Source organism: Lutjanus erythropterus, chromosome 2, assembly GCF_056507025.1.
Source record: "Lutjanus erythropterus isolate fLutEry1 chromosome 2, fLutEry1.hap2, whole genome shotgun sequence".
Taxonomy (NCBI): domain Eukaryota; kingdom Metazoa; phylum Chordata; class Actinopteri; order Lutjaniformes; family Lutjanidae; genus Lutjanus; species Lutjanus erythropterus.
In genome coordinates this window covers 45,579,397-45,605,395 of record NC_139318.1, presented here as the reverse complement: position 1 = coordinate 45,605,395, position 25,999 = coordinate 45,579,397, and the positions used below count along the sequence as shown (strand labels likewise).

The window sequence follows — 25,999 nt, the reverse complement described above, 5'->3', positions numbered from 1 at the left end:
AAAAAAAATCAGTGTCTTGCTGTGTTTCTTCGCTCTAAACTTTCACCTGAAGGCTGAAGAACTGCCGACAGGTGATTTAACTCTGCATGAAGAGGTGGAAGTTTGCTCTGGTGAACTCCTGATGGATGGTCTCTAACAGGACGTCCTCCTCCTGTCTGTCCTCCATCCTCCCCTCTCTCCTCACTCCTCCCGCGGCTCCTCGGACAGACAGAGGCGGCTGGAGCTCGGGGGTGTAGGTGAAACTGAAGGGCGTGCGATAAGTCAGGCCGTCCAATCGGATGAGAGAAAGGGGGACGGTGATGATGCGTCGCAGACAGCGCCAACCGTCAGTGAACACGGAGACGTCAGGGACGACGCAGAGCAGAGATTTGGGAGACCTGAGAAGAAAAACAAGGAAATAAAACAGATCCTTTATATCAAGATTAAATCTGTCGCCATCACAGTCCAAATGTTAAATGATCTCCTATTATTCCCTTTAATATTCTCTGGTTGTTATAAGGATGTAACTGGTGACAAAAATTTAAAAATAGGCTCCAAGAACAAGATAAAGAGAAGACAGACAGTCAACAACGAGACAGAGCCGCTGATGGTGTCGCTAAAAAAAATTAGAAATCAGAAATCAGAATCGGTGCATCCCTAACAAAAATAAATCAAAATTTGTTCATGATTTCTTGCACGAGGTCCAATATTTAACAACATGGACACAAAGTGTGCAGAAAGAAAGAAAGCAGTGTTTTGATTTTTAATGTTCGCTGGCTCGTCTGAGACGTTGGTGGAAGCTGCTCCAAAGTTAAAGGTCAACAAAAGCAACAACAGTGAAAATGTGAAAAAATAAACGATGGAAGTAGATAATTAGATGATTATGTCAGAGACTAAACATCATTCTGGGGTTGATATGAAATACTGGCGAGCAGGAGACACTCTGAATGCCCTTTTATGAAGTATTTCATTCAAACCTTCACTGCACACCTCTGGCTCACATGGCAGTGAGGGATCATGTTCCTAATTGGCTGCAGCTTCTCGTACAAACAGCACATTGTGGATGACTGTGTTACATAAATACGTCTTTTCCTCCGCGCTGCCGAGCCGCTGCTGATGGGAGGAATATTTGCAGAAGCCGGCGGCGAGCCGCGCTCGGCCAGAGACCCTGACTTACGATGCCTCAGCACTTTAGGTGTGGGCTCTGAGGTGGACTCTGACGTCAGAGAGGCTGTTTTGATTCGGGACGCGTCATATGAGATTCTGTGAGGGGACGCCTGGATGTCAAGTTTCTGCCGTGACTTACAGACTCCCACACAAGAGTAAGAGAGAAGATTGTTCCCTGAAAGCCGAGCTGAGATCCTCTGAGCCATGTTTGGATGTAACATAAGCCTCTTTATGCCTCTTTATGCCTCTCAGGGCCAGTCTTGGCTTGGACTCTCAAATTGGATGAATACAGGTAAATATGAACGTTCAGTAAATTTAATTTCATGACTGTCGAGAATATTTTTAGTCAAACGTGGTGGAAAACTGTCCGTCATCTTTCCCCAGTGATGACTGTTGAATAAATGAGGAGATTCATTTAAAAACTGAATAAATAAACTGAAAGAATTAGTCAAAGAATCAGTTAATGACTCAGCTGAAAATTAATCTACAGTCACTTTGATATTTAAGTAATTTTTTCAAGTAAAAAAGGCAAAAAACTGACTTATTACAGCTTCTCCAGTGTGAGGATTTATTGCCTTGCTTTGCTGTATATAAGGCTGTGATGATAACTGGAATTGAGCTCACCAAAATCACCACAACTTTTATTTTGAAGGGTCACACTGATGTATTAATACGTCTTTGGATCAGTGCTGTCAAACACAGGTCAAGAATACAGCCTCTGATTGGTCGACGGACTCAATCCAAGGCATTGTGGGATTGCCAGTGAGCGGCTAACATCATGCTAACAACAACAACAACAACAGCAGCTGTTTTCAACACGACAAAAATCACAGTGTTGGATTTATCATTCTGAATTTATTTTTCCATTATAAACTTCAAAGCTTCTGAAAGGGATACTACACTGGAAAGGTAAAACGCTAGCCTTAGCATTAGCTTTAGCTTAATGTTAGCCTTTCCTGCTCAGCTGACTTCGGTCGTAACCCCGTCAGTTTTCCAGCAGTTGGGAATAAACAGACAAGACTTTTCTTGGTGTTGAGAAGCTGCAGCGTTCATTAACTGACATCTGTATTTAAAGATTTACTGATTTACAGCGTTTTTTTTTCTGAGCACCAGTGTCTTTATTCATTTGTTCCAGATGTGGAGACAGAGTCTGTTCTCTGACTTCAGGACTTCTATCTGAAAAACCTCTGAACTTAAAAAAGTGTGATAAAAGTGTAATTTTTGGCTGCAAGTCTGTTGCACTTTATTGAAATTCCTCAACAAACAGAAAAACAACCGCCTTCAAATTTTCAGTCAAATGAAATATAATTTGTGTTGAAACTGCTCGGTTACATAACATTCAGTGTGGAGGCGCCACTTAATATTCCATAAAACCAACTGTTATGAGCAGCCAGCTTCACAGAGCAGAGCGGTGTCACTTAAACAAGACTGAAACTTTAAATTTCTCTTCGTGCTGCTCGGCTCTACACCTGGAGAGAGCGAATGGCACGAAACGGCCATAAATAAAAAAAATAGGGCCTCCCAAACTGATCGTTAAAACAAAAAAAAATCACCTAAAAACAGAAGACAGGCTGTAACTGAAAAACCTGACAGAAGGTTCAGACTCAACAAAACTGATGCATGATGCAAAGTTTCACCAGCTTTCACAGGTTTTTATAATTACCAGAATGAAAACATTTAAAAACTTTTTTTTTAGCCTGAATCTCTCTCCTTCTGTCAGATATGGAGCAGGACGACTCAAAGTATTTTCCCCTTCAGCTATTAAAGGAAACCAGACAACAGAGCAGCAGAGCAGTAAAAGTGTAATGACACCTGTTGTTGGTGTCTGCAGGTAATATTGTACAGTACACTTGTTTATAGACCCGTCATTATGTTTCTGGGTCAGTTTCCTCAGAAGAAGACGTGTACCAGTAACCCAGATACAGAGAATCAGGTCCCCAGTTTATCACATCAGGGTCTGTTTGATGTTTGATGATTTTAAAGTCTGTTGTTTGCTTCTGTATGTCAACTAAAAGCTCTGTTAACTCCACAGAGTTCTGAAAATGCTGAATGCTTGAAGTGAATTAGTATCTCCTGTCTCCCCCTCATGTCCTCTCCTCTTCATCCTTTCATCTCTCTCTGAACGAGCCATTCTTCTATCATTAAATCACATTTTTCTGTCTCTCTCACACACTGTGTTTTTGTCTCCTCTGCACTCACTTGAACATGGTCTCAGTCTCGCTGTTTCCAAACCAGACTTTGAGATGAGGGCTGAAGTTTTCTCCGTGGATCTCCAGCATGGCGACATGTCCTCCACCGTTTACCTGCAGCAACACACACACACACACACACACACACACACACACACACACACACACACACATTACAAATTAATGATGGTCAAAAGAATTCAGACATGATTTTTTTGGAAAGCCAACATGACTGTTAATATTCCAGAGTTGTGGCCTTGTAGAATAACTGATCGATATGTTTTAAAAAGCCATAACAAGTTAATTTCTTTGTCTTTTAGTTGGACACCGAGGGGATGTGGTCATATCTAACAAAACAAAAGATTAATTTAACACACCAGAATTAAAATCTGCAGCGCTTCTTTTGGTACTGTGGATAGTGACACTCAGTCAGTTTGGTAAGCCGCAAAAAAGTTGTGTAACAGGTAAAAAATACATTTATATAGATTCAGAGTTGCAGACACTAATTGCGGGCGGGTAGCAAGTGAGAAAACAAACCTAGTGAGTCACCAGGATTTTATTGTAAAAAAAACCAACAACAACAGCACAACGTTCTTCACACATCCTGCCAAACAATGAAACATCACTATATGATCTGACAGCGATGTGGACCAGCTGCTGGCTAAAACTGATAATAAAGAACATAAACATAAAGAAAAAATAAAGGTAATACCAGTGCAGGAAACCAAACTGTGGATGATACATTGTTAAAGTCAGATAAAGTGTGAGAATAATGTTGTCAGTGGCTTTGGTGCTTGTGAAAAGTTTCAAAAAGTATTAGCTTTTGATCGCTGCAAGTGAGGCTTACTGTTACTATGGAAACACACTGACAGCTGCAGGAGTGAGATGCTGCACCAGTTATGAGTTTTATATGAACACTTCTGTCAGGTGTCATTTGACTTAGAAATTATTTTGAACAGGTCATTTCTAGTTCTCAGCTTTGTGTGAGCAGGTTTGAAAAACTGGACCCGTGGAGGATTATTGAATAGAAAACATTCACTTAAAAATATGCTTTTTTATTTTATATATCTGGTATATGGTCCATTTGGCACATTTCCCACAGGACATTTTGGCTGTTGATATTTTCATCTGCTGGACAACGTGTGATAGTGACAAAAAACAGCATCGATGTATATGTGTTTCCCCTGAAGGTACAACATCTTTGACAGGTGATCAAATGAAACGCACTGTTACTTTAAATAAACTGATGGATTTCTCTTGGTTTGAACATTGTTGGAAACATCTGGGATATAAAAATATAAATGCTGTTTTCTTCTAGAAAACTTCTCACTTCTGACCAGTAAACTCCTGAAGAAGACAGTTTGGCTGGCCGCTGACTTTTCTACTGACCGACAGAGAGCTGCTTCTGATGACAGTGACAGCTGACTGGAGGTTGGAGTTGATGTGGATTGAACAGACCAACGTTTTGCTTCTTAATTTGTCTTGTGTCTGTCTCTTTCTGGCATGCTTTTATTTTTAAATTGGACGATTATAACAAAATAGAGTGTCTCTCTAACTCACCTCCAACCCGGTGATGACAGGAAAAGGAGTGACTGGTGTCTGGATGCAGGCCAGACCCTGATTAAAGGTGAACTCCACTGCTTCCACTCCGATGATGGTCCAACAGGATCCGTCGTTCAGCACCACCCTGCTGGGGTCTCTGACACTGGACAGAGCCTGGAGGACAGGGTTAGTGTTGTCAGGGAGGGAGGGACGGACAGAGGACAGGGAGGGCATGAAGACAGAGAGACAGAGAGAGTGTCACCTGGTACTGTATGATGGTGTCGTTGGACAAACACAGGTACGCGTGTGGATTGTCTCTGAACTGAAAGGCGCACTTGTGGAGCTGAGAAACCGGCTCGTCCACGTCCAAGATGGCGTGCTGCTTGTTGACTTTACGGATCACCTGGACACATGAACGATACGAGGGAAAAGAAAATTTATTAAAATAAGAAATCTCAGGAATGTTTTCAGATCCCCAAATATAATTTCCATAATCCAGGTGATCATGTTGTCATGAAACCACAGACTGTCTGTGACCCTCTGTGGTGCAGTGATGCCTTCAGGTAACACGTCCATTGATGGCCCTTCACACTCACACAACACATCCTCAATTATGGTGCAATACTTACAAAAAAAAGAGGTGGGACCGTAAGAAAACTAATATCAGTTTTTAGTTTGTCACATGACTGTGAAAACACACAGTTTTCCTGGTATGATTCAGCTCCATCATCTCTCTCTGCAAAAGTGAAAACATCTTTTTCTGACATTTTACAATCTGAAAAAAATATATTCACATTGACAGATGGGTTTTAATTGTTTGATGTACTTTGTTTGATAATATAAATATAATTAATTCATGGAAACTGTTCAAATGTAAATGCTGACCTGAAGTAACACTGTGCCATTATGGATTCCCACCATGATATTTTTGGTATTATGTATTTAGGTTCATACACTGGTCAACCGTATTTTATTTTATTTTCAAGCGGTGATTCAAACATGGCAGCGACACACTGTCTGTCAGGAAAGACAAACAACAGGAAACTGAAAACAAGCATTTAGCTGTAACACAAATAATCAAACACTGAAACGTGACTCACTGTCTTGTTTTGAGGAAATCATGATAGTTTAGTTTCATGGATTGATGATGTGAAATCTACTGAAATATGTTTACACTCTTTAACACATTCATTCCACCGGACTGTTTTAACAGTTAGACTCACATTTTAATGCCTTTCTTCCTCATCTGTGATCTGAAAACATCAGATTTTCACCCGATAAGAGAAAACAGAAGCGTGCGTCCTCCTACAGTTCAGTTATAAAATCAGTGGAGCTGCAGAGTTTCTCTCCTGAGGCTGCAGCTGCTGTCCAGCATCACCTGCGCTGCACGCTCCGTGATCTTTTACACTATGAATTAAGGATTTATTTCAAACAAACCAGAGTTGGTGATTGTTGGGACAGTGGAAGGACAAACCAAGATGTGGACTAATGATCTGAATCACTGATGATCAGGTTGCAGCCGTACAAACATTACATCAAGAAGAAGAGAGGCTGCTCAACATCAGTAGTTACTGTACAAACTTACAGTAATAAGAGAGAAAAGCTTTATATGAAACACGACACATCTGTCTGAGACACCACAGCTGCCTGCAGTAGTCTGACAGTTTGGCGATGGGATTTTAAAAAGGTGAACTCTGTATAATAACCAGGTGGTCTGTGCATCGCTGGAGGTTCCACAGTGAATGACGTCTGGTATCTCCAGACCTTGAGCCCTGATCCTTCACGGCACCACACACAGAACATCACTTTGTTCTCATATTCAAGTCTCTCCACAGCTGCTGATCCAGCTGAACTCCGCGCCTCCACCTTCACCTCCTCGGTGCCCGAACGCCGACCGCGACCAAACAACAGAACCGAGCTGCTCGTCACGCAATCGACTCAGCAGGAAAAAAGCCTCCATCTTCAAACAAACCGTGCAGCTAGAGGCCTCAACTATAAAAACATATAGAGGTGTAGGGTGTAGATATACCTTAACCATGTCCCAGCGGGCAGCAGCTGGGGTTGTTATGACAGCAGTTTAGGAGGGACGGAGAAAGACTCGGCTCAGCGGATTGTGAAGGATTCTGCTAAGAGGTTTGTCTAAGTTTAACTTAAAGTGGAGGACGGGCTCAACAATAACAGAGTTTTGGGATTAGCAGGTTATGTAACACCTGCACAGACGCACATCTGTAAGACATACAGGACAGAGCGGCGATTATACCCTGACTCTGTGGTTGAAACACTGAGGCCCAAACACACTGAGAGCGATAATTGACGTGTGTCAAGTGATGATCTTATAGCTCTCTGCACGCCAAGGATTTTAAATGCAAACACCACTGAACCAGCAATATTTAAGGTCTCTACTTATATGTTTCTATTTATTTGTTAAGTATTATAATTATTAAAGAGGTACTGCAGACTTACACATGTTTTTGACCTCAGCCCTCTGGCCTGTAGTGCTGTTTATCCTTATATACTGTTTTGATGTGAGCTGCAGAGTTTTAGAGAGATCAGCTGTAGAGATGTCTTCCTTCTCTTGCCTGCTGCTTCACGTGTCACATTATTCAGAGAACCTGGTCCGGTACACAACACACACGCACAGCAAAATACAAAAGGCCACGTTGAACACAAACTGCACGGTTCATTAACACATTACAGTTTAACATGAGCCATTTGAAAGATCGATATGCTGTAGATCTAAATACAAACTGAGTCACAGCGCAGTGATGAATTTGGTTCAGTGATGCAGACAAATCCTGCAGCATCATTTTTATCAGATATGAAAATATGTGAGACTGTTATTACTTCCAAAAAACTATTCGTGCAGCAACTAAACAGCACTGAGTTTCTCTTTGTTGCTCACACATGAATGATGGATGGATGGATTTTTCATTGAAGCAGGTAGTTTTTCCTGAACTCTGGTGCCTGAATTTAAGACAAAATCACTTGGTTTCATCATGCTTTTTGTGCTGAGGGGAACTTGGGAACCTGTTTTGGTGGAACATTTGAACATCAGGAGGCGAATCCTGACGCTAAAACGTCTAAATCACAAACTGCAAAAGAAAAGGTAACAGCTGCTAGCTTGTTTAAGTTCGTACTGTTAGTGACCAGGAGAGGGGAGTTTGACATTTTCAGTGTGTAGAAATGTGTGTGTGTGTGTGTGTGTGTGTGTGTGTGTGTGTGTGTGTGTGTGTCCTACCATGGGTGGCAGAGAGACTCCAGACTCGGTACACACTAACTGGACCACACAGCCGTAACAGATGAAGCCTTCGCTCAGCACAAAATCCCCGTGGTCACGCTGCTCCTCCACTACACACACACACACACACACAAAATTATACATGAATATTCAAATAAATTCATGGACACAATCCCATGGCCACACACACACACACACACACACACACACACACACACACACACACACACACACACACACACACACACACACACACAAACACACACACACACTTCTCTCTGTATTTTAAAGGTACTTTGTGGAATTTTCAGGAAAATCCTTGTTAGTGACACCAGTGGATGTTAAGTGAACTGCATCTTCCGTGTTCACGCTCCATACGCGTAAACAAACATCCTGAGCATCGGCCAAAACAACAACATACATGACATTGAACATGATTGGTCAGCATGAATGATGCAGTAAGTAAAGTTACACACTCTGCTCAGGTGGGTGTCGATTGCTTGTTGACGTTAGCCGACTCCATTTCTAAGTTAATGTTATGTTCTGTTGCAAACTGTTTTGGTGCTGAAGAGAGGCCAGGCACTCAGGAGTGCACATAAACATCAGAGTTTTTGGATTTTCGCGGAAAAAAACATCCTTTGCATAGAAATCAGGCCACAGAATGTTACACTGTCAGCAGGAGAGAATGATATTTTATGTTACAATGTGTTCACACATCATTGTAGTATTATTAAAACTTTTCACATACTTTTTTTACTACTATAACTTCTTAACAGATAAAAACAAGTGTGTGTATGTGTGTGTGTGTGTGTGTGTGTGTGTGTGTGTGTGTGTGTGTGTGTGTGTGTGTGTGTGTGTGGTGATTGTGGAGAGAGCACACAGATGAATGACTGAGGTTTAGGTTTTGGTGGTGGGAGGTCCGTGAACACTGGGCACTGTGTTAAATAAATAACCTCACAGATCCTCAGACAGGCTTTTCCAGACGTGTGTGTGTGTGCGTGTGTGTGTGTGTGTGTGTGTGTGTGTGTGTGTGTGTGTGTGTGTGTGTGTGAGGGGAACACTGGTGAAGAACCGCTCACACAGTGACTGTATTTATGCAGGGTGGCCGGGTGGTAGGAGAAGTCGTCACGTGACTGGAAGGTAACGTGTCCAATGTTCATCTCTGTTTTAGTGTCTTTGACGAAGACTCTGAACTCCTGATGTTGACTCCACCCTGTTGGCACCTCTGGTCATACAGATGTTTATCATAGATCTCAGATAAGTAGGAATCATCAAGTATCATGTTTATTTTGCCATGGAGTGTCACTCCCTTAAAGAACACAGAAAAACGTCCGAACATGTCTGAAACTGTCTTAATCCACTCGTCTATTAATTTTCTTAGCGGATTCTCTTGTTTCAGGGTTACAAGGAGATGGAGCTTCTCCCAGCATGCACTGGGTAAGAGATAAGACACACCTTAGAGGGTAACATAGAAGCGAATTGTCACTCCTGTCCCATCCCACTTGCACAAAAAATTGACTCCCATCCCTTCCGAGTCTCATGCAAATCCTGCACAGGTCACCAGTCTATCACAAGATTTATAATGAATGACTGTAATAAATGACTTGGAGTCAGTAAATAAAACATATTTTTAACTTTTGAAATGACAGTAGTTTACTTTAGAAAATATTTATTACATGGCACATTAAAGTGGGGACTTATTCTTTTGTTACTTTGGTAAATAAACAGACTTCAGCAGGACATTTAAACGCCTCTTCATGCATTATGTAACTTGAGTTGATGGATCTGATTGTAATGTGAAGCTTTGCAGCTCTAAGTCACACATAATCGACTATATCAGTGGTTTTGGTGAAACTGGATCTGATTCTATGGAGAAAATGTTTTCTGATTTTCCCTCTGATGTCTCTGCCAGGTTCAGAACACAACACACAGATTCTTATTTTCAGGTGTTTACACACTAATGAAAACATACTGATGAATATTATGTTCCATTTCTGACATATTCTACCAATAAATCCTCTTAAATCTTTAAACACTGGACTTTAAAGTCAAAGTGTAAATTCACTGATAGACTGACCACAATATGACCTTTACAGCGCGGCTGTGTGTGACTCAGAAACTGTGAACATACAGTTATCACACACACACACACACACACACACACACACACACACACACACACAGATTTACCCCTGGTGATGGTGAAGGCTGTCCACTGTCTGGCGCTGGCGATGAAGGCTCCTCTGTCCACGGAGAGGTAACGAGTGCTGACCGTCTGTGAGCGTAAACGGTTGAACAAAGCTACTCTGGAGCAAGACGAGATACACACTGAAAACACACACAAACACACACAGACACAGAAAGATACTGTGAAGACTCACAAAACACACACACAGAAACACACACTGTACAACACAGAGCACGGACTCAGATTTAAGCTTTTTTTCCTGCAGGAATGTGCATTTTATTAGCTGATGCTTCATTTGCAACCTGTGAGACACACACACACACACACACACACACACACACACACACACACACACACACACACACACACACACACAGTACTCTCACAGTAACGTGAGCAATCTGAGTCACCTGATCTGGTATCTCAGCTGCCAGCTCAGAGTGACGTCTCTTTTATTTTAGTATGCATGTATGTCAGTGTGTGTGTGTGTGTGTGTGTGTGTGTGTGTGTGTGTGTGTGTGTGTGTGTGTGTGTGTGTGTATATGTGTGTGTGTAGGTTTTGGATGACTGAATAAGACTGACCCTGTGACCTGCAGTGACCCGACAGGACAGGAAGTCATGACACATCAGGACCAGCTGTCAATCACTCAGTCAAACCTGAGATATCTCCCTCCCTCTCCCTCTCCCTCTCTCCCTCCCTCCTCTCTCTCTCTCTCTCTCTCTCTCTCTCTCTCTCTCTCTCTCTCTTTCTCTCTCTCTCTCTCTCTCTCTCTTTCTCTCTCTCTTTCTCTCTCTCTCTCCCTCCCTCTCTCCCTCCCTCCCTCCCTCCCTCCCTCTCTGTGGTTTTAGGATATTAGAATCCCTCCTGAAAGTAGTAAAATTAGATTAAACTACGAGAAATTAAAATGGAAAATGGTTTAAATGGAACTCATGAACTTGAAATTACGACACAGAAGCTGTGTATGTAATAGTGAAGCCAACAGAAAACTTCCAGTTCACGATGTTGTGATGATTGTTATGATATGAAGGTGCGTTCATGTGGACCCGTCATGAATGTGGTAAACACCCCATTTAAACACAACATCACTCATCACTCATCCACTCACTCTGTGTTGTTGCAACTAATGAGTATTTTCATAGGTTATTAATTTGTCGATTATTTTCTTGATCGATTAATCATTGCAGCGTGAAGAGCAAGATGAAGGGTAAGAGCTGATATGATTTCAGAAAAAGTTATTTCACAGGAAGTTTAACCTGCACATGAAGATTGTGTCTGTGAATTTGTGTTAGAGAGGCACAGTAAATATTGGGCCTAATAAATTATTGCCTTCATTTATTCATTGTCCATAACGGCTTATCCTGGTCACCAATTAACTTACTTAACCTGCATGTCTTTGGACAGTGGGAGGAAGCCAGAGAACCCAGAGAGAACCCACACGGAACATGCAAACTCCACACAGACAGGCCCTGCTTCAGCCCTCCAGCTGATTGGTGGATTCAAACTCAGAACCTTCCTGCTGTGAGGCAGCAGTGCTGACCGCTGCACCACCGTGCCTCGATACTGTCTGTCACAGCTGAATCACTATCAGCATGCATTATTCAATGTGCATCAATCTTCTTATTTAACTCTCAGCAAGAAAGAAAACACAACTATTCCTAAAAAGTCAAACTCTTTACAAAAGGAATACAAAATCAATTTGCTGAACTGAAAAGAGGAAAAATATACAGTATACAAACACGTGACTCACAGTCGGCATTCTTCATGGACTGTCTCTTCTGGGAGGGTTTGGAGATGACTTTGATCATCCTGCTCTGGAACGAACCCACTTCCTGTCTGTTGCCCAGGAAGAGTCTCAGCAGCAGGCAGAAATGTTTCCTCTTGTCCTGATCAGAGATGAACAGGGACTTGGCACAGGCGAACATCTGATGTAGACAGACAGACAGACAGAGAGACAGACAGACAGACAGACAGTGTGAGTGACAGAGAGCAGGACATGTCTGGAAAACTTTATTCAAACACTGAGTGGAGACGACGAAGCATGTTTATAATATTTAATCCATGTTAAGATGCACTAAAGTGTCAGAAGATGGAGACTCAGGAACATTGTGCAGATGGAGAAAAAGGTCTGTGGTTCTGATTCACACTGACTGGAAGACAAACTTTTCTTAATAACAGGTGTCCTGGTGATATTTACTCTTCTCCTCTCACACTGACTCGCTGTACAGTAAAGCAAATGTAGTTTGTTTGTTCCTTGTGTTCTCCCACTGCCAGTGAACACACCAGTGTCCCCAACTGAGAAATTTTTCAGCCTAATCAGATTTATTCGTTTATTACGTGTTTTACCAGTGAGGAATGTTTTCTAATGCAGTTCTTCATCATCTGTGATGTGAAAACATCAGATTGTCACACGGTCAGAGAAAGTTAAAGTGTGCGTCCTTTTGTTGTTCAGGTTTAGAAACCCAGTGTACCTCAGAGCTGCTCTCTCATCGGGCTGCTGCGGCTGCTGTATGGCGTCACCTGCCCTTTTTGGTGAGTTTTATTCTGTTGCTGTGGAGTTCGGATGAAGTTGATGACAACGATGCTTAAAACAGCACAGCAACAGTTTTTCAGCGAGAGAGTTTGGTTAGTTTGGGGAAATTAAAAAAAAAAAACAGCTGTTTCTGGTTAAATAAAATGCATCTTATTCTTTAAAAATAAGATCTCTCAGTGTGGTGATCATTTCCATAATGCTGTCAGAAACTTGGAATAATAATCTGAGCCTATCGGCGACAAAAACAACCCGCCCTGCACGCTCCGGTAAAGTGGTTGCTGCAACCATTTTCATGTTGCAGTTTTCTTGCTGTCTGCTAATAAAATCTTTAACAGACATTTCCCTTGTACCTGTAGTTGAGCTGCATTATTGCCCAAATAAACTGTAGGGAAGGAACAGTCAGATCCATCCCCCAAAATATTCTGTATTACTTGTATTACCTCCTGTCAGAACAGCTGAGCAGCTCCAAAACACATGGAAATGATCTGACAGCTGTTCTCCACATTTTCTCCAACACAGACCCTTCCCATCTCTAACTTGGATGTTGTGAAATATCTAATTAAATTCCACTGACAGAATTCTCTCCCTCTTGAATCGGTGGAAGTAAACTGTACAGAGCACATATTCACCCAGTCCTCCTCTGAAATGACAAGTCCAGATTCTTTCTCCTTTTTTAATTAAACCTTATTTGTTGGGATTTTCTTAATGGATTGAATACCTGACGATAATTCTGAAATAGGTTTCCTTTTGTCCTTATTCTCCCTGTGCACTTCTATTAGCTTTTATCTGTTTTATCGTGTTATTGTAAGCGACTACTCGACCTGGAGAATCTCAGTCGACTGATGATTCGACTCTTCGACTTTCAGCGAGCAGCTCTAGAACACAGTGCGTTTACAGCAGCGTAGTTTTCTGTCAGACGTGACTGTTTGTGGAGTCAACAGTGGACTGTAATAAAAGAGGTGATTGTCTCGTCTGGGTAAACACACACAGAGCTGTCTGTCGCTCAGACACAACAGGCTGCAGGTCTGGATTCTGGTTTAGGATCCCATCATCCACTCATCTACAGCTGGTGGTTTGACTCTGAGACAATAATCAACATGGATCATCACTAACGTTGATCTCTGCCTGCACAAAAAGCAAAACAAAACAACGGTTTAAGTTTATCACAGCAAGATAAACTAAAGCTTGGGTCAAACCTGAGACATTACAAAGGCTGAACAAACCATATAAACCTGATGACTGAGTAAATACAGCAGACAACACACTGAACGACCGACCAGTAACCACTGGAGATCTGAGACGTCACAAATCCCATCCAAACACCAACTTTTTGTACCAAAACAAAGATGTGCAGCAGCTTGTACCGTTTACATGCAGTGACATCTGTCCAAGAAAAGGAGGAGAAATGCTCAGAGCTGGAGTGAGATCCATTTTATATCCAAAAGGTCAAAGGTCAACTTCACTGTGACATCATAATGTTCAGCTCTCTATCAGTTCTCTGTAAAAATAGTCTCTGAGTGAAGACAAAATGTTTCTCACTGGAAATTATTCACTAGAATCACACATGTAAAGTGATGACTTACATTTTGCCAAAAATACACTTAATACTTTTTATTAAAGTCCTTCAGAGTCTTCAGAGACAGACGTGGATGTAAACTTGACTGGTTGGGTGTTTTTTTCCTTTCTCTCCTTTCTCCCCTTTTCTTTCTACTCATTTCTGTTTTTTTGTTTTCAAAAACTGACGTCACACCAGAAAAAAACTGGGAAAATTGGTTGGCTTCCAATATTGATTTATACTGATAATGTGTGAAAATTATAAGAGTATCAATTCTACAAATCTACAGCTAGAAAAACATTGATCTTTGGCTTCATCCACTGCCGAGGACCAAAAAAGAATATGGATCCAGCAGATTTCCTGCTGTTTGAGAGGAAATTTGGGGCTAATTTAGCCGGGACAAAGGCCAGTTTATTTTTTTTTTCTTTTTCTTTCCTTTCTTTCTTCTCGTCTGATTTTTTTTCATTTTTTCCCATGAAATACAGCAAACAGTGGTGTTATTGAACAAGAATGTCTTTGTTTTCTTATTCTGTCTTCATTAATGTTGAATTCTTTACATGTGCATTGCTCATTGTAAATAAAAAGAAACTGGATCACAAAAAAGAAAGTTACAAATCTGTCTAACACAGCGTCCTGTCATAACGCTGCGGGGGGGGGGGGGGGGGGGGGGTCTCTGACCATCCAACAAGCACTTTGGCTTGTTTTCATTCTGCAGGCAATCAGACAGACTGTCCGTACTGTTATCTGCAAGTGATCAGGTTGAACTTGTGTGTCCAGACATCATCAACATATCTGCATGGGTTGCCGTGGTAACAACACAGACATCATTAACTATGCATGCAGGTGATGCAGCATTCCAACATGGAAGCATGAGAAATGGAGAGAGGCTGGACAGAGACCTGGTCTCAAAGTGCCAGAAGACAATTTATGTCAGTGTCTGTCCACAGACTGTTGGTGTCTGTGTTGTCCAGCATGGATTCTGATGCACTCCAGTCTCTCTGGACTGCGTCCAGATTGAGACGCATCTGTAGATCTGGAGAAAATTTCATGTGGTACAGACTCTCTAAAATCAATCTGGATATGCCAAAAAATCTGGCAGTCTGAACGAGTCCTCTGTTTGAAGCATACTGACGCAGTGAGTCATCCATTCCAGTGAAGGTAAATGGTGGACAGCACTGGCTCATTTGTGGCCACTGAATTGTTTTCCATTGGATGAGTGATACTGAATTTTCTGGGGAAAAAAAAGCTGACTTCACACCAGAAAAAATGGGGATAATTGGTTGGCTTTCAGTAGTGGTTCATACTGATAATGCGTGAAAACCTATCAATTCTACAATCATAAAAATATTGATCTGCTTCATCCCACTGCTGAGGACCGAGAAAGAATATGGATCCAGCAGACTTCCTGCTGTTTGGAGAGGAAATTTGGGAAAAATTTAGCCGGGACAAAGGCCAGTTTAAACCTCCAGACGATTGTGTCTCCGTCGTCGAGTTTTTGACTGACAGGTGGGACAGAAACAGTCACACACAACAGACAGGTATGCACATGGCATTGGATCAGATTAATCACACACACACTCACCCTGGAGTTTGGCTGTTGATCGAAGACCAGTTTGAATGTGTCCGCCTGAGACTGACTGGAGCTGTCCAGACACATGTAACCACACACTCGATACACAGAGTCTCCATACCCGGCCTCTGGAGGGAGAAGACAGGAGAGACAGAGGAAAAAAGACAAAAAAACGACAAAGGCAGGGATGAGGAAGAGCAGTTCAAACTCAGATTTAAAAATCTGTGCTCAATGTTTTCTTCTAAAATGGACTGTATTTTTGTTTCTTCACCTTTCAGATGGTCCTGCATGACTCTCCATCCATGACCGCTGATGTAAACACAAGGAGGAGGGCAGAAGAACCTGTGGATGATGTAACAGTACAGAATCAGATATATTTTTCCTATGAATATGGACTGTATGATGTTAAAATGTTTAGATGTAGAAAAAGCTTCCCCTGGGCAGCTCTGAAACAGCATTGAGGTCAGGTTTTGGCACTAAAACGCTTCATTACAGACGACTAGTGAAATTCTTTACTGAATCAAAACTGGAAAACACATAAAAGTTCCTGAATCAATGCCGTCTATATCACACTACTTGATACCTCCTGTAAGGACTAGAGGACACTGAGCTTTGAGTTTATGAGTTGAATTTGTTGCATGTTTGTTTAGCTAACTGTCTGAAAAGCTCCACAAAAGCGTCATCCAACCTTTTCTCGTTGCCGTAGGATTTCTGAGCGACCTTGGCGTGCAGGATGGTGACACTCTGGTCTGCGTGAGCTTCTCTTCCTGATTCCCTCGTTGATCCCAGTAACTGACAGCCTTGAAACCCCAGGTCCAGTCTCCTGATTGGACAAGAATGTTGTCTGTCACAAACAACCAGGAAGTATATTGTACCTGCTTGCGTCTCTGTCTCATAGAAGAATTAACAGAAGTGGATAATGTGGCGGAGTCACAGAGTTAATTTGTGAAACTACTGAAGTGAAGACAGTCTGAATCACAGGTGAACATCTGGCCGTTTAAAGTGATGCCTAACTCCCTCCTGGCTTCGCCTGGCGGTGATAATAAATATAAAAATCACCATATTACATTATGTAAGTCATATGATGTAACGGTATGTAACTTAAACCTTTAGGAAGCATAAAGTCGTATTCATGTATGGAGACTGGAAGTATCTACTGAGGTGCACTTCTCTTATTTGAACAGTGATGCATTCACTTACCGTTGTGCACACTGATATGTATTTGATTTGATTGTTTAGTGAACAAACTTCATAGTCAGTGACTATGACTCTTTGAACTGAACTAAACAAAGTGAGTCATGATTTACACATCAACTACCCTGTATTTTACTGAAATAAATGAGTGCTGTCTGACCACAAATATGTAATAAAATAAAATGTCTAAAAGACACAACACCATCACTCAGCCGTATCTGAAACACTCTGGCTAAAGTGGAGAGAACAGTGACTGATACATGAGATTAAACTAGACTTGTAATAAAGAAACTGGTCTTACTGTAAACTCCTTCATGGGGACATAAGGTTCCTCAGACTAAACATCGTCTCCAGACACTCCATCCATCTCCATAATGAACTCAGTGGCAGTGAGACATAAATAAAGATGAGCCAAAGATAGTTTCCAATATGTTATCTCTGCATTTCTGACACATTAAACAATGGAGAGTTATTTTAAAGTGTTCTGGTACTCGTGCACTTACTAACCCAGGTACTGGATCAGTGCAGAGCCTCGTGTTCTCACTCATACCTGATTTTGTATCTGAGGCACTGGTATCAGAACAGTTCTATTCATACGTACAACAAAAGGCCTTCAACGTCATATTTCTTGTTAATTAAAGTTGGGACATTTTGAGTTTTGATTGCAGCAAAGTGAACAGCAGGTAAGCATTTACAGGAGCAAAGCTGAAATAATTGGGACAAAAGGCAGTTGTGGGAATCACAATCATTCAGGATCATTTTTTTAACAGTTGCTGGTTCTGATTCTGATTGAATGTGGATGTTTACTTTTCTTTTTAAAGTTCTGCTTAAAATCTCGGAACAATCCTCGTAGTCATCTGTGCATTTGTGTGGGAGAGTTTTTATATATTTGTGCATTAACAATTCTAGCCAGAAAAAACAACCATATAGGTTCTCTGTTTACTATTAGGTGGCGACCTCTAGTGGTGGTAGTAATTATGAGGGAGTACAGAGGAGGTGACGTGGATGGATGGTTTAAAGACTTTCACCCAAGAGACTGGAGTTTGTGTCCCGCCTGAAACCAAAAGCAAAATTTGGCTTATCTAAAGGAACTGAAGTTATGTGACATAACTTTTGTAACAGTTATTATAACGCAAACCATGAGATTTTCTTAAACCTAAAGACGTTTTGGTGCCTAAACCCAATCAAACTGCAACCGTTTTTCACGTTAACCACATGCTGGATGCCACTTGACTTATCACTAAGATTTAGTGCCATCTACTGGTCAGGTTGCAAACTGCACCCAACTAAATACCCCTCATCTCACCCTCCCTATGGCCTACGGTGTTTATACACTAATGACAACATACCTATGAAAAGATTACATTGCATTTCTGCAACATTTTGCTAATAAATCTCACACACTGGACCTGTAAGATCTGTTAGGCCTGTCGCTGCTGGTATTCTCCAACATCCTTGACAATGACCTTGAGGACAAATTGGCAATTAAATCCTAACAAAAAATAGAAATCAATAAAAGTCTAATTCCTTCTTTCTATATTTCATACAATTCACTTCCAGAGGACGACGGGTGTGAAGAGCAATTCAGTTTACAGAAAAGAATTCAAAGATTTGGAAGCAAAAACTTTAAAAACAGCTCAAAACAGACAGATTTCTACTTATCTATGAATCTACTGGCTCATATGCTGTGGTCTCATGCAAAAAAACATTCATTGATTTTTCAGTCTGTGCAGTTAATTTGAATTTGTCATCATTTTATTGCTGATTAAACTCAAAGAGAAACATGTTCTGCAAACTCATCTGTGTGATTAGATTTTAGATGTCCAACTGAACAGCAGGTAAGTGACTGAGGGAACGGGAACATTCATGGACTGAGTGGCCCCGTGTGGCTCCGCTAACAATAGCAGCTGTCACATTAGCTGTGTTGTAATGAGGAGTTACCACCCCGGGGCCTGCAGTCTGGAATGCTCCTCATAATGAAGACTGTTGACACGAGAGGAGGAGAAAACGGAAAGAAAAGATGTAGAATTTTGCGGCTGAACACAACATAAATAGTTTCTTCATGAACAGGGAAAAACAGTGTGTGAGACACAAAACAGGATAAATGCTGAACAAAGTTGCACCAGTATACAATAATCTTTATAATTACTGAAATATAAAAGAAAATCGTTTAAAGCAATAAAATCAAAATATGTCAGTTGTTGTTCAAAAGGATCAGATCAACATTTTGGGAAATATGTTCACTCTAGATGTCAGTTTGGTCAGTGGCCCCGCTGATTCAAACTATGAAACAGTTTTGATTTACCATCAAAGTCAAGTGATATAAAATAAAGACAGTTCATCTATAGAGAAGGAGGCTGCGGTAGAAACACGGATCAGATAAATACAATGCTTTCAAATTTGACTTATTTTTAAGACGTTATATAACTTTCAAACATAACTTAGACTCACACAACCTAACTAAGCAGTTTATTTTCCTAAACTGTCCAAGCACCTTGTGTCTTTATTCTGTAAGTCTATGCAAACATTGCACATTAAATATTTCAGATCTTACACCAGAGTGGGAGCTACAGCGTCACAGTTTGAAGTGTAGGGCCACCGACCAGGCTGCTGTATCTGGAGTGAGAACTTGTTGCTTCTGGTAGAACCACAACTTGTTCATACAAACAATATAAAATGTCAATTTGTGAAGTCTTGAGGTGCTGGTAAGCAGATTTTGTTTCCTCTGGACAGAGCCAGGCTTGTTTTGCACCTGTTTCCACTGTTTATGCTAAGCTAAGCTAACTGGAGGCAGGATGTAATTTTATATTTACTGTACTGTATAAATGAGACTGGTGTCAACCTGAACATCTAACTCTCAGCAAAGACACAAATAAGTGCATTTCCCTAAATGTTGAACCTGTATTGGACCTGTGGCCCTTCAAGTCCTTTCAAAGTAAATTTTCAAACTGAAACAATCGGTGCAAAACAAAGATCAAAACATGACTGTGAGACAAAAGTTTTGCACAAAGAAAGAAACTTGTTGAACCGAGAGTCAGTGAATTTTGTGTTTATGTGAGTCTGAATGTAAAGGAGAGAAGAGCAGTGCTGCTCTTTAAAGCAGCAGGGTCCCCACTTTAACAAGGACAACCCAATGACACCGCAGACACAACACACACACACACACACACACACACACACACACACACACACACACACACACACACACACACGCACGCACGCACGCACGCACGCACACACACACACACACACACACACACACGCACGACTGATGTGACGCTCATGCAGAGGTGAAGTGGGTCACGACTTAACAACAAGGGTCCGTGTTCTTCTCTGCTCATAAAATCCCCAAAAACTTCCACAGAATTTAACTGATATCTAGTTGACATGAATAAAATGTGCTTCACTGGTCCTGTTTACACCTGATATTAACACGTCAAAGGTGATCTGATCACAGGGGTGAAAACGCACCCCAGACACATAGAGACCCCATCACCACATTCTTTCAGCAGTGTGTCCACAAATGTGTCCTGGGCAACACTGAGGGACCGACCACTCGACTGACGTCCTCTGTGTGAAGTGAAAATACGTAGTAATTCACACTAACGGTCTCATACTGAAGTGTGAAACAACAAGAAGCCACAACAACATGCATAAATATAATATAATATCTATCTATCTATCTATCTATCTATCTATCTATCTATCTATCTATCTATCTATCTATCTATCTATCTATCTATCCATCCATCCATCCATCCATCCATCCATCCATCCATCCATCCATCCATCCATCCATCCATCCATCTATCTATCTATCTATCTATCTATCTATCTATCTATCCATCCATCCATCCATCCATCCATCTATCCATCCATCTATCTATCTATCTATCTATCTATCTAATTTTTGAGATATATTATTCTTGAGTCTTGATATCTGAATGGTTAAAACACTAATCACATAACTGCAACCATCGTCACTTTTGTTGTGTTTCAGTTGTGGTAGTTTTTGTCTCTGTTCTCCAAAAGAACACAAGCTGCATGATCCAGATGTTAAGAACATTTTATGCTTCATATCTGTACATTTTGAAGCTTCTTATGTGATATTAGGTTCAGGCACCAGAATTACTTAGTTAGGTTTATAAAAAACATAATTGTTTGGGTTAAAACGTGTTACTTATGTAACTTAAACATAAATTAAATCTCACACAAATTAGGTCTCTCACATCAAAACAATAACAAAAGTTTGATGGCATGAAATAGTTTGGGATCAATCAAGTTATTTCCATCATTGATAAACAACCAGCATGTCAAATTAAAATCTATCTAACATGACTCATATTCATGGACAAAACAATATCTTGAAATGACCTGGTATGTTATTAATACACCATTTGGTGAGACTGAGGCTCATTCCAACAAAAAACAATCAACAAAGTCGTAATTTGTCTATTTCCATATAAAACTTGGGTAAATAGCGTTTTGTTAAGTAACTCCTGCCCTCATAGAGCAGGACATGTTCAGAGAAGAGCAGGCTGCTTGGTGAACTGAAGACTGAATGTTTTGTTCATATATGAGGAGGATCCAACTGACCCAGTACACCTCTCCCCACAGTCCACAGTTCAGGGTTCACACTCGACTGGCTGTGTGTGTGTGTGTGTGTGTGTGTGTGTGTGTGTGTGTGTGTGTGTGTGTGCAGTCACCAGGGTGCCAGCAGTAGTCTAAATTAGACCTTCCCTTCTTCAAAGGTCAAAGGTCAGCGTGTCGGGAGCTCAGACTCTCTGGCATTTCACACCGGGAACACAGAATGGACAGAAGAAAGACAGAGGGGAGGGGTGCAGAGGAATGCACACTTTTACCTCCAAAAAAGTACATCTTCTGGTCCAGAGGTTGTTCTGGTAGAAGTGTCTGACTACAGTCATCGTTAGGTTTGCTGGTGAGCGCGACTCAACAGGTGTCGCTGTTGTAAAAATGGACTAAAATAAAGTTGTTTAGATGAGGCTTTCTAAAACCTCTGGCCTTATTCAGACTGTCAGTGCAGATCTGAGTTCTGGCGAATGAAGACTGTATTCAGATTGATTTTAAAAAGCGAAACAAGTTTTAATTTAGACAAATCAACTAGTCTAACAGTAAGAAAACACTTGGAAAGCAGATAAAATTACGCACAAGCCATTAATGACATTCTACAATCGCCAGATTGTGTTTTAAATTACACTGAAATATGTCCCACTTTGCGCCATGCAATATGAACACTGCACATTAATCTACAAAACATGACAACAAACTCACTAAATGTTTCAACTTTTCAGATACAGTTCACCCAGAGCTGACGTTAGCTGCAGAATGGCTAATGTTAGCAGTGCTAGCAGCAGCAGCTGCTCTGCTTGTAGGTTAATATCTGTGTCTGTGCTGAATGTGGTCACATGTTGCTCCAGTTGAGTGTTTATATACCAGTTTATTCTGTCACACTCTATATTCAACCTTATTTTCATTCTCCAGATTAAAATGCTGCCAAACTGTGCTGGTTTTATGATCTGTCATCTGTCCAGTTTTGCTGATAACAACATCCAGGGTTGGGTGGACCATCGGGGCATATGAGCTGGACGAGAGCAGCTGCCATCTGACAGTGTCGCAGCTCAGACTGATGGTGGATACATTGTGCTTTCAGGTATCTGCTTCATTTTACTATTACAAAATAACAGGGGACTTTTATTGTGAAGAATTTATAGGTTGTTTATCCACTGTTTTACAGACGGGTCCTATGCTGGGCCGAGGCTCAGAGTCAAACTGAGCTGAGTCAAGCAACATGTGCATGAAAGAGGAGCAAAAGATCTGCAGGAGTTACTGACTGAGACGACAAGCTTTTATCGCCTCCGTTGAAAAGGGGAGAAAACTAGTGCTTCCACCCGGGTGTCATATTTACATTAGTACATTACAGAGTTGGAGCTGATAAATACCTGAGACTGACTGCCAGTTATATCCTTTCCCCTTCCAGACAAAAGCCAGATGTTAGTGCTTGTATATGTAGTGTTAAAGGGATTAAAGTGCATGAATCCATGCTGCTACCAGCAGAGCTGTGTGCAGGAGGACAACACAGAGAACAACACTCTGAAATAAACAGTCTGTTGGCACACTGGGGGAGGATTTTATATACCGACTTCACAATATGATTATTAAAGCAAAGTCACCAAAAAACACAACCAGTCCTCAGCAGACTGATAACAGCAACTTCACACAACTGACTGCTTTTTGCATCCTGTTTCCCTTTTCTGACATGGATTATATGACAGACTGCAGGTGTTCATTACAGTGATGTTCCCTATCAGTGATGTCATTAACATTAACAGGGAAGAACTTTGTTTTCTGTTCTCTCAGGCTGCACGAGTATCCTGGTTATGATCAGGTTTGTGTTGAACGTATCAACACTTAAAAATATCCTGGTTTTGAGAAAACTACAACATGATGCCAGTTTGTCATCCACTTAAATTAAGTTGTAGTTAATCTGTAAAACAAGACATATGTTGCTCAGTGTTTCATTCTCCACATTACAACACTTCATGTATAACAAGATCCAACTGGGTCCGACTGTTGTGAAAACTAACCAGCAGGTTGTGTGCTCACATGACTTGGACTCAATTCAGACACAAATTTGGTGACTTTTGACTCGACAAAATCAAATAAGACTCCATGAATCGCTTCATTTCCCGAATCATCTGAACGTTAACGCTGTTCATTCTCAGCAAGTCAACACCTAATTCACCAGATCGACTCTGTTTGAACCAATCAGGCAGCACCAAATCAAGTTGCAGGAGAGAACCATGAAGAACCAACATGACCTTACTGAACTCCAGTTTAGAAAAATTATGCCAGAATACAAAACATGCAGGTTGAAAATTAGAGACAGCTGAAGTTAAAATAATGTTACTTTTAGTGAAGAGCAACATTACTTGTTTAGGACATGAGACTTACTTGTGACTTGCAGAACAATGACTTGGTAAATGTGTATCTCATTAAAAGGTTTCCATGTTTGGCTGTTGATGTATTATTTAATATAAAGATCTCTTGTAGCACATGCAGCTGCAGGATCCATTCAGTTCAAGGATCAGGCCTCTGGTCATGCAGCTCTTTTCATGAGTTTCATCAATTATTCAATCAATTTCATCATTTTTCCACAGTATGAATATAATTTGAAACAGAAACAGCCGATAGTCTGTACTGGATGCTGGACAGTTTGAAGCACTGACTGACTGAGTCTGAGTGAAATCCAGTTTTACTTTAACAAAACTTTGACGCAGACTGAAATATGGTGACACACAACTGAAGGTAATTTGAATCAGTGTTCTGCAGGATTCATTTGTTCTGTGGTTCATGCAGTTAAAATTAAAGTCACCAAATAGTAATAACTGAAATCTTTATTCTGATGTTATTATAAATAGTATTATATTATAGGATATATTATCATATGTACAGACATGGCACTGAGTTGGCGTGGCTCGTGGTGATGGGGCCCAGTGTGATATCAACAAAATCCCTGACGACGTCCCCGATGAAATAAGAAATAACCTACTAGAAATATGGTGAATATAATATGTCTAACATAATAATTAGAATATTATAATTGTAATAATATCATTTAGAAAATCAGAAGAACGACGACCCCCCTCCCCCCATGCACACACCAGAAAGACCAGGAGGACCTCCACAACCAGAAAGACCGCTGCCACCAATGTAATGTCCGAGCTCGGTTAGAACCCACCTCGACTGTGGGTCAAAGGTCATTTAGGCTGGGAACCAGTGACCTCCTGTTCAACATGCAGCTGCAGCATCCATTCAGTGAGGGCTGGGCTCTAATCAAGCGTGGATGTTACAGTGGTAATAGATCACCAACACACCTTCAACAATTGTCTGTGAATATTCACAGTCATCCATCTTGAAATTTGAATCCAGATAAAAGTCTGAAGAGGAAAAGAACATCAGAGTTTGGAGGATAAATCTCATGACAAAGTGTCAGTGGAGCGTTTTAACACCATGTTTAAGCTACACACGCAAATATTTTACGATTGAGACAATTAAATTGAAAACATTTGAGTCGGTGATGCCACCCTGACTCGTGCGCTCCGTGCGCCTCGGCCCCCCCTCACCTCTCCAGACCTCTCCGGCTTCTCGCTCCCCGTTGTTCGGGTTTCAGAGGCAGGCAGGGGGGTGGGGTCTCTGCCCTCACAAATTCTTCTCCTCCTGCCATTTTAATACCTACACACCATCCCTCCACCTCCTCATTCCAGCAGCGAGTCAAACCGAGGAGAGGTCACGGAGCGACGCAGAGATCCCACCGCCTCAACGCATTTTCACGTCCCGGCGCTCATTCCTCACCGAGGGGCTTCACTCAGAGGAAGAACAGTCTGGATAAACTTCAGCAAACTGTGACCTCACCTTTCTTTACCCGGGACATTCTCTCTCTGTGTTAACGGGACTTCCTGCCTCACCTGTCCCAGCCGCCGCTCCTCGGTGCGTCGTGTCCGACCAGCAGCGTCCCCAGGTGAGTCAGCGGGCTGCCCGGGTCCGGGGACAGAGGAGGGGGGTACAGCAGACCGCTGTCTGCCTGAGAGTATCCTGGCTGGATCGTCGGTGTTTCTGACAGGACGAGATTAAAAGAACAAACCGTTAGATCGGTTTAAAAAGAGCGAAAGACGCACGATTTAAACTTCTGTCTGTCTGCGGAGAGACGCAGCTGCAGGGTGATTTTAGCGCATCAGGACTGAGGGGTGGCGCAAAGTGTAACTCATTATCAGATCACCATTAGTGATGCTCAGTGTGAAAGGATGCTGAAAGCTGAAATGATTCAT

At 41.4% G+C, this 25,999-nt stretch overlaps 2 protein-coding genes across 6 annotated transcripts in view; one reads left to right on the top strand and one right to left on the bottom strand.

Moving 5' to 3' along the window:
* rbpjl (recombination signal binding protein for immunoglobulin kappa J region-like) lies at positions 1-25,999 on the bottom strand. The gene is made up of 12 exons (XM_084743597.1): positions 25,951-25,999; positions 25,640-25,787; positions 16,648-16,782; positions 16,231-16,301; positions 15,972-16,087; positions 12,052-12,226; positions 10,306-10,443; positions 8,116-8,225; positions 5,140-5,280; positions 4,896-5,051; positions 3,346-3,449; positions 1-377 (listed from the first exon to the last, which is right to left on the bottom strand). The coding sequence occupies exons 1-12, from the start codon at positions 25,997-25,999 to the stop codon at positions 77-79; spliced, it is 1,644 nt and encodes a 547-aa protein (XP_084599723.1). The 3' UTR covers positions 1-76.
* The window catches only part of matn4 (matrilin 4), a 39,866-nt gene continuing 39,280 nt past the window's right edge, over positions 25,414-25,999 (top strand). For 4 of the 5 annotated variants that reach the window (XM_084741166.1, XM_084741175.1, XM_084741156.1 and 1 more), the window contains exon 1: positions 25,414-25,692. The gene's annotated coding sequence lies outside the window, so the exon portion shown is untranslated. The remainder of the gene's footprint in view (positions 25,693-25,999) is intronic. The other variant, XM_084741183.1, reaches the window with a different exon arrangement.

Bases quoted from the DNA above. Each gene is read 5' to 3' on its own strand.
- rbpjl (XM_084743597.1), bottom strand. From the start codon at position 25,999: ATGAATCATTTCAGCTTTCAGCATCCTTTCACACTGAGCATCACTAAT. The intron at 16,783-25,639 runs GTGAGGCAGGAA...TTGTCCAATCAG, and splicing joins AGGAGCGGCGGCTGGGACAG to GAGACTGGACCTGGGGTTTC. The intron at 5,281-8,115 runs GTAGGACACACA...TCATGTGTCCAG, and splicing joins GAGTCTCTCTGCCACCCATG to GTGATCCGTAAAGTCAACAA.